Source organism: Anopheles coluzzii, chromosome 2 (genome assembly GCF_943734685.1).
Source record: "Anopheles coluzzii chromosome 2, AcolN3, whole genome shotgun sequence".
Lineage (NCBI taxonomy): Eukaryota > Metazoa > Arthropoda > Insecta > Diptera > Culicidae > Anopheles > Anopheles coluzzii.
Genome location: NC_064670.1, coordinates 17,796,012 through 17,809,158, shown reverse-complemented (window position 1 = coordinate 17,809,158; position 13,147 = coordinate 17,796,012). Strand labels below are relative to the sequence as shown.

Here is a 13,147-nt window from a genome sequence, read left to right as displayed (position 1 = left end):
TAAAAATATTGTTTTCAAATTCGACAAACATGCATAATTGCTTATCTCTTCATTCATTCATTGCATATAATTTAAACGTCGTATTGATAACGAAATTTGATTTGTACTACAGTTGTATTAATCTATCTGTTCTTTGCAATAAATCATACAAAACAAAACAGAAAATTTAACTGCTCATCATTTTGGCCAATTCCGCTCGCTCACTGCCCAGTGTGCGGACGGCTGTGAGCAGCAGTGTGGGAATCGCTTTCGCAGCACTGCTGTCAGAATTGCTTCACTTCCGTTTTGTGTTTGCCAGATACAGGACTGCGTACTCATCATACAGAACAGCGAATTGGAGTTGGAGTTAAGCGAAAAGTACGTGATTTTCCTCTATTTTCTACTTGCATCCCGGTGGTTCGTGCACGTGCGTCCGATAGTTGGTGCGTTTCTTTCACCGTCTGCGGTTCCATCGTCGGGCCATTCATTGATTAATTTGACATAATTTGGCTTCCGGATGGTGCTGGTCCGAAACGCTCTCTTACCCTTGCTTGAAATCGGGCTATAGCGGCTTGTCGATTGTTGCTACATTTTGTGCACAAGCAAGAGCAGTTTCGTTGCAGAGAAGCATCTAGAAACTGAATTAAAGCTTAATGATTTGCTCCGTCTGCTGTTCGCGAGCTCGGCACTGCATGTGCACGAGGCGATAATTAATTATAAGCCTGTCAAAATTGGAAATGAAATAGATTTTTGCTAACTCGCAAATAGCAGCAGCAGCAGCAGCAGCAGAAAGCGGAGCAGATAGAGAGGACCAGAGAAAGATAGAGCGTGATAGAGACAGGGCGAGTGAGAACGTGTAAGCAAGCACGAAAGGGACAGCTAGAGACAGAGAGGACGAAGAAAATGAACCGGTAATTTTGGAGCATTTTCACACATCCGCACGATACAGGCGCACCGTGTACAATATCGGGAAGAGGCATATTTTTGCAGGATATTGAAAACGAAACATTAATTTACATCTAATTTCAACAGGAGTCTGGAATATCGCACGAATCCTAAAACGTGCGGAACGAACACAAAGGAAGAGGAGGAACCTGGTGTGCGTGTGTGTACGTGTGTGTTAGTGTGTATGTGTGTGTGTGAGCTGTTGGAAGCACGGAGCAAAGTGGTGAGAAAAAATTCAAGCCACCAGCTGTAGGCAAAAGAGGGAGAAATAGCGAAGCAAGACAAAGAGGCAACGAAGTACGCGGCTTCCTCTCGACAGCAATCGAAAATTAGCAACAAAAAACCCCAATATCTGAAATCGCTGCTACTACTTCTACGTCGACGGTAGGGCCTAAGATCTGTCCGCGCAATACAGCGTGCACGTCGCATCTCGTCCAACCCGACCGATCGGCTGACTGAGTGGGGAAGTTCTTCAACCCCAACATCCCGGACGTCCAATGTCAGAACCTCAGTCGTCCCTGCTGCTTAAGAAACAACTGGCGGGTAAGTAGAAAGGTCAGAGGGGGAGGGGGGAGGGGAGGGGGGGGGGTCACTGGGCAATGCGAAAAGCGCCGAGGGTGTCCCAGACGGAGGAAGGTCCTTGCCGACGTCCTTGCTTTTTGTGTCTGTCTCTCTCTGTGTGTGTGCGTGTGTTTAAATGGCTGGTTTGTGTGGATGTGCCGGTGTAATGATTATTGGTGAACCATACATGGGCCGGGGAGGAAGGAGAGGGTACACGCGCACCGGACGATAGTCTTTTTGCACTGCGAAATCGATAAGCTCATATTATCATGTTGTATTTATTTTATTTGCTGGAGGGTACGGGTGCAGATGTTCCCGGACGAGCAGCAGTGGGGCTTCTTGCTGTTGTCACCCTTTTGCCTGCCTTTACTTCCCTAGCCGTCACACGCCACACACCAGGTGTTAGTCGCCCATGCGAGCGAGAGCAATTGTGCCGCAGAGCGAGGGGTTAGTGAGACTGCGAGGGTGTCAGGGGGGAGGACGCGAAGAGACGCGTGCGTATGGCTGCTGCTGCTGCCGTACGTCGTTGAACTTTGTCAGAGGGGAAAGTACCGTTCTGTCGGCATGTTCTCGGTGGCAAAAGCACCTTCGTTTCCTTTCGCATGCACGACGGCTGCGTCTGTAATGTAAAATCTTCTAATTGATTAAAACATTGTAATGTGTTCGTTCATGTTTCTGGTTCATCTCTTGAGCGAACGAACCATCAGCAGTTGCTCTTCTCCTTACCGTATGCATATTTGGTTGATGTCTCTTTGTTTTCGCGACCTCCCCGCAACCAGGGGGTCAGAGAGACAAAAGTGGAAATGTTCCTTTTTTATTCTTGTTGTTGCTACACTCTGTGTAACCTTTGTGAAAGTGAAATGAACGAACAAAATGAATGAAAAGATAAGTCGCACTAAAACCCCTGAATGGGATGGAGGAGGTTGGAAGTTAATTGAGTTGATGCGAACTGAAATGTGGTAATGGATTTTCTTTTCATTTGTTTCTCTTGGCGTGCTCTAAGGTACGAAATGTAATGTTGAATACAAATTGAACTAATTGAATGGAATTACGATTCCAAAATTGTGGTTAAAAATTACGAAATATTGTGAAACATTACAATCGCTGTGGAAGTGAAAGCGCTACAAGCAAAAGTATTACGATTCTAATTGTTTTCTTATCATTTTTACGATTGTTCTATCTTTGTAGAGCTGAGCAAAAATCCTGTGGAAGGATTTTCAGCCGGTCTGATCGACGACAATGACATCTTCAGATGGGAAGTACTCATCATTGGACCTCCAGATACTCTATAGTAAGTAATCCATGAATTAAAACGTACTTTTCGTATTGCTTGCAAAAAACAAAAGAAGCTATTTCGATTGAACTAATCTAGAAGAGAGTGCTGCCCATGCAAATGTGTGAAATTGTGTTTGGCTTAGCTCATTGATCACCCGGGTACCTGTAACATTTGTAAACTAACCTCATCAGAAAGCACTTGGCATGGAGACGCCGAATGCAGGTGTGCTAACAATGAGGGACATTAACCTGCATCTTTGCTCAAACCGTCCTGCTAGACGTTTCGAATGCTGTGGGGCATTGAGAGCGAATGATTACAATCAATCAAGTTTATAAATTTGTTTTCTTTTTTTCAATCTTCGTGCTTGTGGATGAGACAGACATAGAATCACCATCTTAGTTCATGGTCTGTGTGTGTGCAAAAATCAGTTCAATCAGATCCTGCCTGCATGAATGTCTAATAATGTGTCTGCCTAACCTGTTTTACAATTTAGAATTCTTCGTTTCTTATCGTTGCACGTTTCAGACGAATTAAGCAGCAAACATCTAACGTAAACTTACCACATTTACTTTTTAGCGAGGGCGGATTCTTCAAGGCACACCTCCACTTCCCGAAGGAGTACCCGTTGAGACCGCCGCGCATGAAGTTCGTCACAGAGATCTGGCACCCGAACATCGACCGCAATGGTGACGTTTGCATCAGCATCCTGCACGAGCCGGGCGATGACAAGTGGGGCTACGAGAAGGCATCGGAGCGCTGGCTTCCGGTGCACACGGTCGAGACGATTCTAATATCGGTCATTTCGATGCTGGCCGACCCGAACGACGAGTCGCCGGCGAACGTGGACGCGGCGAAGGAGTGGCGAGAGGCGTATCCGGAATTTAAGCGAAAGGTAGCCCGGTGTGTTCGGAAGAGTCAGGAAGATTGTTAGTAGCATTTATAATACTTTTTTTTTAAATTGTCTTATATTTATTAATTAATTAATGTACGGATTACACTTACCTAAAATGAACGAAAGAAAGGCATTGAAGGATCAAGTATCGCTATCACGTCTACTACTAGTGTGTCACCATTATTCTTCTATCCCACTATCACCTACCGGTATCTCTAACTGCTGCCAGTGTCGCTATACTTACCTTCTCGTACTATGACGGTTCGCTACTACAACTGCACACACACACGCACACGCATGGATCAACATTCAAACTTTTTTTCCACAAAAGAAAGTATACTATCAGGAAAATTCGAACGCTTTTGTGTTTGGCGTGGTCGTCGTGCCTGTCGCGCGCTGGTTGTGTGAGTAAACGGAAAGAAACTCCGTAGTGTGATGGATGAAGGTGATCTGTACCAGTAAAGTTTAAACAGCCCCTTTTTGTATGGCCCTCCTTGCGTCTCCAGAAACGCTGCTAACAAAATGTGAAGTTGTATGGACTGTGATTGAGCGAGGAGAGCATGCTTCACATTTTGCAGCTGATCACAATCTTAAGCCCAGATGCGAATTATAAACCAAGCGTTGCGCATGAGTCGCCGATCACGGCTCCGTGTGTTACTTTTATGCTTTATTTCGCCTATCTACGTATATGCTTGCGTCGTGAACATTTCGCAAACGTGACTGACACGGGATTTAAAGCTACCTTCAGACGCAATCCCCTAACGAACTGAGCGTTATTATTGTATCTTTAAAAAAATGATATCGCCTTTTTGCAGCAAAACGACACAAACTGAACAGTGGTGTGGATACTTTACGGCGGGTTGGGCTTTGAGGACGACGAACATTTGATACTCAGGAACTTAAAACTACTACAAACAACTTATTACAATTACGCGAGGAACCGGAAAGGAGGAAAAGGGAAAGAGAAGTAGAGATGATAATGCGATGAAAAGCAAAACAACCCTAAATCATCTTGTGGATTGTGTGTAATTTTCACGAAGAGCGAACCGGAAATGCCGACAAATAAGGAAAGCCCAGCATAATCAACGAATCTATCCGCTTTATTGTGCTTACTGTGTGTGTAATCACGGCTCAAAAATCGACGTGTTTTCTCGTTTCTTAAAATGAAACAGTTCGAAAGTGCTTCAACACGTTCAATACAGCAATGTACATCAGTTTTGTTTGAATGAGCTCCCGTCACATTTCTACGTTGTAAATAGCCCTGTTTCACAAGATCACCCAACCTTTTTGATTCGATTGCTCGCTTCTACCTAACGGAGCCCCGGCGGTCAACGTGCAACGTGCACTCTGCTCTGGTCGGAGAGGTGGTCAGTGTGGGAATGTAGACTAACAGCAGCAGCCAGCAGGGTCGTTCAGGGTAGGCTAAACACCATGATGAATCCTGAACATGATTAGGATTGTAAACACGTGGCAGTTACTATGATACATGCGACCTAGGAGATGGCGGATTACCTTATTTCTGGATGTGGTAGACCATTATCCCGTACTGATTTAAAATAACTATGCAACGCAATACGAATCAACAGCTACATTTAATCATACTGAGGAAATAAGAAGTATTGTGTTTCAGGCACACGTGCGAATAATGCAATACTAAGCCGGCCAGATGATTCCAGATGACTCAAACGGCAGGATAGCAACGTTGATTGAAGTTTAGAAAAGAAAAAAATAAAGGCAGCTTAGGTAGGAATAGGAAAGGAAACAAAAAGGTATCGGCAAACGAGTTATGCAGTGGGTGGGTGAGATTATTGATACGGAAGTGATGAGTGTTGGGCAAAGATCGTGCATCTAAGCCTGTGTAAGAGTAGTGAAGTAATAGAAAAACTAGCAAAAAAAAAAAAAAAAACCTTAAAAACAGCATAACAATAATAAACCCAATGGCTACAGCATAAAAGAACGATCGAGCCCTCAGACTGATTCAGACGTGAGTGCTAAAGATGTACTGTATTTTCATTCATTTTGTGTTCAGTTTTTGTGTATGATCAGTACGTTCCTTTTGCGTTTGCAGTTAGTTCAAATAGAGTTTTGCAAAGGGGAAAATAAACTATAATTTTCCCTGTCCCAAATACCCAACACCTATGTATGCGTGTATCTCTGTGAAGCGACGGACAACTACTGTGAGTGAATACGGGCTCACGCGTTAACATTTAGGAGACACATGCATTGGCCGATACCATAAGTGAGACAATTGTAAAACAATTTAAAAAAAATACAAATAAAGAAGATCTACATACAAGTAGAGAGCCGTTGTTGTGAGTTTGGAGCATTGTCTTTATTTATTCCCAGTATCTGTTCTCTCGGTGTCGTTAGGTGGGTATATGGAACTAACCGAGTTCTTTTTAATGCAATTGTATATGGAGTTTGAAAAGTTACCCAAAAGCCACATAAAACACACATTCCGAATAGTGCAGATGTGAATATTACTGTTCCGGATAGCATCTAAGGGATATACGATCATTAAAATGGGGTTACAGCATCATCAGCTTAATGATCTTTAGAGAACAAAGTTTCGAATACATACCTGCAGTTAGAAAATGATAAGAAAAGTTACATTTCACTAAAGAAATCGTTTGAAATTCACTAGAATTCAATCTTCGCTCCCCACTGAAAGCTCCTCATTCTCGCTGTGCTTTCAGTTTTGCAAAGCTCCCCGAAACAGTTTAAAGTGACCGATCGAGCACTAGCGTAAATTCACCGGCTTGCACGCGCGAGAAAGAAAAAGCATATACCCCCGCAAAAACCAGCAACGAGCGAGAAAGCCAAACAACAGCCGAACAACTTTTGTTCCCCTCTTGCACCGGCTCCGGTCGAGCCGTTTGTGGAAGCAGCGCTGCGTAGTAGCAGCCAAGCAGTAATACGGGAGCAAAGCAACACGTTGCCATCTCTTTCCTTCGGCTTTTGGCGCGCTACTATTGCTGCGTGTGCTGCGATGGAAAGCACGCGTGCGCACGCCCGATCGTGTGTAGTTCGCGCGTTCTAGTGTGCCGCGACGTCGTGTCCAGGGAAGGCTGCTCGCTGCCGCTCGAAACAAACAAGCTTTGGCTTCGCGGCAAACAACACCACACGTTCGAAACCGCGTACCAACCGGGGCGCTCACCCGTGTTTAGGCGTGCGTGCGTGCGTGCGTCCCAGCGTGTATAATATTCGCGAGTGCGAACGGGTTTTCGGTTTTGTTTCGTTCTTGCTGTTTTTTGTTGTGTGCGGAAAAACGGGCGAAAGACGCACAAAACAGAAAAGCAAACCGGCTGGCTGACTGCTGGTACAGAACGCGGCGCCAAACACTCCCCGTTCTGCGCCCATTGCCGAACAGCAAAAACGTTGGCCGTTTGTGGCTTTTCTGTGGGGCTGTGTGTCTGAAACCGCGTGGTTTGCGAGTCACCCCGAAAGAACAGCCCCGTCGCTCGGAAGGGGAGGGAGTGCAGCAGCAGCAGTAGCGGCAGCATCAGCATCAGCAGCCACCCCAAAAGGTGTGCTGGGCGTGTGGCGGCAAGGTTGGTATAGAATAAAGCAAAAAACAAAAAGACGGAGGTGAAACGAAAACGTTCCTTCCAGTGGTTGCTGCGATCTTGTTGCGAGGGGGTTCGTCTTCAGGTGGTTTAGCCTCTTTGCCTGTGTGGTGGTGGTGGTGGTCGTGTTGTTGTTTTGGCTCGGTGTATGCGCTCGTTCGCGCTTTCGTATGTTGTGGGTATTGTTTTCGTGCTGAAGAGGGTTAAATTGGGTGCAGCAGTAGCTAAAAACCGTAAAAAAACAAAGCAGCAGCAACTTTTGAAAGTCGCTCTCAGGGTGATACTGGAAAAGGGGTGGAGTGGCATGCACACACACACACACAACCAACCACACACATACGATCTCTACTAAACACCACGGAGATGAGCTTAAGAGAAGGAGGCTGTGCTGCCAAACGCTAACGGTGGCCGCGAAACCCACCGTGAAATGTGCGAAAATGGATGAGGACAGGGCCGGCAAACGTAGCCCAGTTGTGCAAACAGGCAACAACACAAAACAGACCCATTACAACGTGCCTGTGAAGCGACAGAAGTAGAAGCAGCAGCAGCAGCGGCAGCAGCGGCAACAACAAAACCATATGATTCGTGCCACGCCGTGCCGGTGCGCTCGCGGGATGACCTCCAAGATGTTGGCCTTCGATGCCGGTCGAAGTGGTTGTGAACATGTTTTTGTGTGTGTATGTGTTTGTGTGTGCTTGAGCTTTACTTCTTTCGGTTGAGTTGGGGGCATGCTTTTGTGGTGTGGTTTGGTTCTGTGCTTGATGTCGTTTACTTCGTCGGAGTTTTTTTCTTCTTTTTCTTGCTGCCATCTTACACGTGGGAAGCGGATGAAGAATACTGGGAATTTCCGGATTTTTTACCCCCACTCCTCCGTCGATCGCACAGTTTCTTCGAACATTGCTGCAAAATTGGTGTGGAACGAATTCCGGCCGCTGTTTTATTGCCTTGTTCCGCAGCGTGCTCATGCCGCAACATTTTACATTGTTTTCCCTCTTTTTTGCTTGCCATAAATGATGATGTTTAAAAATAACACACCATCGCTTGGGCTCAAAGCTACCACCAAACTAATTAACGGCGACATATTCCTTAAATGATTTTCAATTATCGTGTTTTTTTTGCTTTATTGCATGATTGAAATTTTCGAAAATTGGTGGCATGAAACTTAATTAAATTGTGTGTGTATGTGTGCATAATTCCGTCACCCAAGAATCGCCTACGTACCGCCTCCCACAGCGAGCCGCCAACTGCATGACATGAAAAAAAGAAGAGAAAAAAGCCCAAAGAATCGTAGGTGCAAGAAACCCAAGAGAACCGAAAGTGTGACCTAATTTAATCGTTCTCGTTTAAGTGTGCCGATAGAATGCTCATTTTAGTCGTGTTGCTCCATTCAGCTCCGTCTTTTCGGCACGAACACACAGCCCCCCGTACAACGTAGTGATGTCAGAAAAGCACATCATGCTGGCGAGGAACCTGTACTGGCTGCTGCTGCTTCTGCTTCACGTTCATCCCAGCAGCATCATTGTCATCGCCATCTCCATGCTTGCTTTGATTCTTTTGCTTTGGGGCGGGAGGGTTTGTTTCATTCTTCTTTCATTTGGCGGTACCAGAAAGAGTGGATAACATTGACAAATGCACATACACACTCACACACACACACACACACACACACATGTTTGGCCACTCTTCCCGCTCGCTTCCCTTCGAGTGAAAGGATTCACCCGGTGTGTGTGTGTGTGTGTGTGTGCGTGCCTTCCTGCCGGTCGTTTTAGCATGAGCACAATCTTCCGGCTGGTTCCGACCTGGGATTGGTGGTGAAGGTGGCAAAGCGATCGACTTTTGGCTTCCACCGTGAATGGCACAGCAGCCGTGTCGTCTCTGCCTTCGCTCTTCTACTACCATCGACGATAATCGATCGGTGCATGACCCAGATTTTTGCATTTTTACCCGTGCTGGGTGTTTTAAGTGGAACGAACACAAAAAGCGGAAACTGCAAGCGGAAGTGGGGGGGGGGGGGCTGCATCAGCTGCACCATCATGCGCTGCACCGATTTTCTGGTGGCTGAATTCTTACCAATGTACTGTTTTTTCTTCTTTTTATTTTAATTTTTTGGGTGGAAGAAACGTTTCGTGACAGTTTTTAGGGCACGTTGTTTTTTTTTCCTCTTCTTCTTCCTCGGTGTTGCATGGTTGCACTTTTTTTAAGTGCATTAATTTAAAGCGATTGGCTACGCCATTCTATGGGCAGGAAGTAGGTTGAGCAGAAAATCCAATCTTCAGATCTGCTTCAAACTTCCAGCGTTCGCCGTTCGCAGGGGGGTGGGCCCTGGAGGCCTTTCCTGAAACTTCAGCGTAACGATTTGCATACGATGATGATACATCTTCGTCTATAGGCGATCGAGGGAGAGGGTAAAGGGCGAGAAGAGGGAGAGAGACAAACCGCTGGGGGAGAGTGAGCCTGTTGTACATCTAGCAACTGATTCCCGCTGGTTTTGAAGAGACTCACACCAACACACACCTTCTTACGATAATGTAATTTAAAAGAAGTGTCTCAGGAAGGCGTGCCTTTCTATCTCTTCTGCAATGTTTTCTTCAAGCGCAAAATTAAACTTTGTCAACTTCGTCCAAGACACGGGCGTCTCGTCGGCAATCGTGTCGTCGGGGCTGGCGCGTAGTATGCACGGCCGTAGATTTATGCATAGAAGAACCACGTACTGCCGCGCCGCGCCAAGACTATCATACACTGGGCATATACATACATACATACATACATACATACATATATGGTTATGAATAGAGCATTGAGTCGCTGCAATCCGCCGGCTAAGGGAGGCCGAAAACTCACGTAACACTGACACACACACGGGCCAGCTGACAAAGGGGGTAACGCATAATGCCCGATTGGGCCACTACTCTTGAGGTCTTGAACCATTTGGCTGAACTGGGTTACCGTGCTGATCGGAATTGTAATGGCACAAATGCTTTGTTTTATGCTTCAAAATCCCATTATAGGGTAGAAAAACGTTCGAAATCTTTAGGATTAATAATTAAATATTACGGAATTTTACCTTGTTATGAAATCAGCGCAATCACAAAGTTCATTCACAGATGTTGAATTATTATTAAACATGAGACTGTAAAGTAATCTTTGTGAAGAAGCTTTTTTTTAATTACAAAGCAGTTGCATTAAAAATTGAGAGTTTTTAATTAAAATTAGTAGACGAAGAGTAGGGAATAATGTAAAGATAATATGATGAAAAAAGTCCCGAATAATCACTGCACAGGTTGATTGAGATATTCAGGGTAACGATAAAAAAACAACACAGTTTTAGAGCAAAAAAAAAAGTTTAAAAAAACAGAACATTTGGGCTCAATCTCTGTAGTCCCTTAATGATTTTTTCGTATGTTAATCCAACATATTTACCAACAATTCTGGAGACCTTGAGCTTTAACGAACAGGGAAAAGATGAAGCTTGACTCTTCATGCTTCATGCTGACTTTTATACTCCCACTGTAATGGAAAGAAACAAAAACTGTAAACCGCATCCATAATGTAAGAAGATTAGAGAAACAAAAACTCTCTGTATCAATGGCGGAAGTTGCGTTTACATGATCAGCTTACTGGCGCCATGGATCGCGCAATTAACTGTGCGCAATTAATCGTGCCCCCGCTGTGCGACCTTTCTCAGGGCGGCGTAGAGATGATCCTGTTAAACATTAACAAAAAACAGCCCCCAAGTTCACTACAAGGGACAACGCAACAAAGAACAAATCGCTACTTCACATTTAAAACCATTCATGAAAGAGCTTCATCAAGCAGCGCAGCCAGTATGTGTCTGTGTGTACGGTTTTGCTTCATCATGCCTTTTGATTGTGATCAACTTGTAAACTTGGAAAGAATGAAGTGTGTAGTGCTACAATGGCACAAATTACAATCATTTTCGGTCGTTTTAGCGGTTACAGGGTGTGTGGGGCAGACAAAAAAAGCTTGCTAACAATCCGTCCCTTTTTTGGTTTTTTGCTGTAGCGCCTTCTGCTGCTGCTGCTGTTTTGTTCCGGCCCATGTTGCTGAGGGGATCTATTTTTGACGTCAATAAATCTTACATTAGCGCGAACAAAAACACGCTACCTGCCGTAGCATGATCGATAACGTTAGGATTTCTTGCGAATACTCCATCAAAGACAAAAAAAAGACTTCTCCCAACACACCACAACACACGAACGGTGGCAAATTTAGCCTGTTGCAGAGCGCCGGGATGTTGAAGCACTAAGCGGATAAAATGATTGACTTTGATGGGTTTCCTAAAACGCTTAGTCTCCCACCACACACACATACACAGTGCTTATCAGGGTGTTCGATTTGTTTCGCTTCAAACGGTCTGGGATTGTATTTGGGGTGCGAGAGAGAAGGATGTTTGTTTTTGCGCTATTTTTGTTTAAAGTCCAAAGCATGGGCCAAAATCGATCACGGGCTAATTGTTTTTTAATTAATCCAATTCCCCATTATTATACATGCCTACCTCAGAGCATTACATTGAGTTTGACGATTATTATGTGCGTCACATTGGACCCTGATCTGGACACGTTTTGGATGACTTGAGTTGATTGTTGTATTTTTGTTGATCGTTTGGAAGTGCACGATCGTCGTTGTCTCTTCAGACGCATATCATCATCCTATCCTATTGGTCTTGATCAGAAAAGACTTTTTTTTTATTATTATTTGATATTGCTTAGTATAATTTGTAATTCAGGCCCAATTGCTTATTTTTCCATCGTTATCAACACCACATACGATGCCGATAGGTCCATTTTATCGACCCAGAATGGGTCCGGGTAGAATATCTGGGGTCACAAAACTTCTAACACAAAACGTCAAAAAGTCAAACGAACTTATTTGCTGCGACCAAACGCATGTACTCCCATGCTGCTGTCACCCGTGGGCTCAAAGTTTTGACTTTGTGTTGACTTAACCGGGTGCGTAGTATGTCATGGGATGTATTCCTTCATCAACTTCGCTCGTCAAACGTGTCACCGGCAGAGAGGATGATGGTTCGAAATTAACAAGCTTCAGCAGAGGCATCAGTTACTTTCGAAAGGGTTTCATCGCACCGGACAAGTTGTGGGTTAGCTAAGCTAGGTTAGAATTGTTTTTTGTTTTGTTCAACATTCTCAACTCATTTGCATCGCATCTGTGAAGATGAGATATTAGCGTTCATTTTAATAAGCTTGACGAAGGTTAGGTTACCTTTTTGGAAAGGCTTGTAATGATTTTTCGAACGGAATCGTTACACTAGGCTCCTGATAGGGGGGGGGGGGGGGGGGGGGGGGGAATAATTAGCAAAAAAAAAAATACCTCTCATCCTCTCATCAACGGAATAAACGAAAGCCCAAGGCTATGGTGCAACGCTGGTGCAATTGATTGCAGCTTACTCTTCTTAAGCCGTGCTGTTGCTGTTTGATCTCTCAAAGTCAGCTAACAATGCGCACGTACGAAAAATGTGCCAACGTGAAGATGTCAGCATTTGGCCTTCCACTCTCCGTTCCTCGGCCAGCGTGCTGTAATGACACCACGAAATTAATCACTCATCACTATCCAGCCTAGTCGCCGACGACGACGACGAAGAACGACGTTGCTGGAGGAGTGCATTTGGCGGCATGCTGTAACGTCGCACATGGGCACATGGATCCTGTAATTACTGTTACTGTACCAGCTGGAGGAGGGAGACAAACCCCCTCCCCACCCCCATCCTCTCGCAAAAGTTCGGGGTCGCCGCAGCAGGAGATAATTAGAATGTGCATGCGGTAAATCATGCGGCCCAGCATTCAGCCATTATTCACACGCCGCCAACACACACAGGGAGTAAATGTTTCTGCGAATGTGACGTTTCGCACCGAAACGAGCTAATGAAGCATTTAGTACAGGCGTCGTTGC

At 45.0% G+C, this 13,147-nt stretch overlaps 2 protein-coding genes across 7 annotated transcripts in view; both read left to right on the top strand.

The window, feature by feature from the left end:
- Positions 1-246: 246 nt before the first annotated feature.
- On the top strand, positions 247-3,816 carry LOC120950095 (ubiquitin-conjugating enzyme E2 G1). 2 transcript variants are annotated; one of them, XM_040367855.2, is made up of 4 exons: positions 247-357; positions 1,012-1,467; positions 2,674-2,776; positions 3,338-3,816. In XM_040367855.2, exons 2-4 carry the CDS (start codon positions 1,422-1,424, stop codon positions 3,690-3,692), a joined length of 504 nt encoding a protein of 167 aa, XP_040223789.1. In that variant the 5' UTR covers positions 247-357; positions 1,012-1,421; the 3' UTR covers positions 3,693-3,816. The 2 variants fall into 2 exon arrangements, with proteins under 2 accessions (XP_040223789.1, XP_049467186.1); XM_049611229.1 differs by lacking the exon at positions 247-357 and adding an exon at positions 404-422.
- A 2,761-nt stretch (positions 3,817-6,577) lies between these two features.
- LOC120950093 (calcium/calmodulin-dependent protein kinase kinase 1) overlaps positions 6,578-13,147 on the top strand; it is a 90,355-nt gene continuing 83,785 nt past the window's right edge. For 3 of the 5 annotated variants that reach the window (XM_040367851.2, XM_049611224.1, XM_040367850.2), the window contains exon 1: positions 6,583-7,204. The gene's annotated coding sequence lies outside the window, so the exon portion shown is untranslated. Of the gene's footprint in view, positions 7,205-13,147 lie in introns of all 5 variants that reach the window. The other 2 variants (XM_040367852.2, XR_005751101.2) reach the window with 2 other exon arrangements.

Excerpts from the sequence above, each read along its gene's own strand:
- LOC120950095 (XM_040367855.2), top strand. The coding sequence starts at position 1,422 with ATGTCAGAACCTCAGTCGTCCCTGCTGCTTAAGAAACAACTGGCGG. Across the intron at positions 1,468-2,673 it reads GCTTAAGAAACAACTGGCGG|AGCTGAGCAAAAATCCTGTG; the intron begins GTAAGTAGAAAG and ends CTATCTTTGTAG. Across the intron at positions 2,777-3,337 it reads GGACCTCCAGATACTCTATA|CGAGGGCGGATTCTTCAAGG; the intron begins GTAAGTAATCCA and ends TTTACTTTTTAG.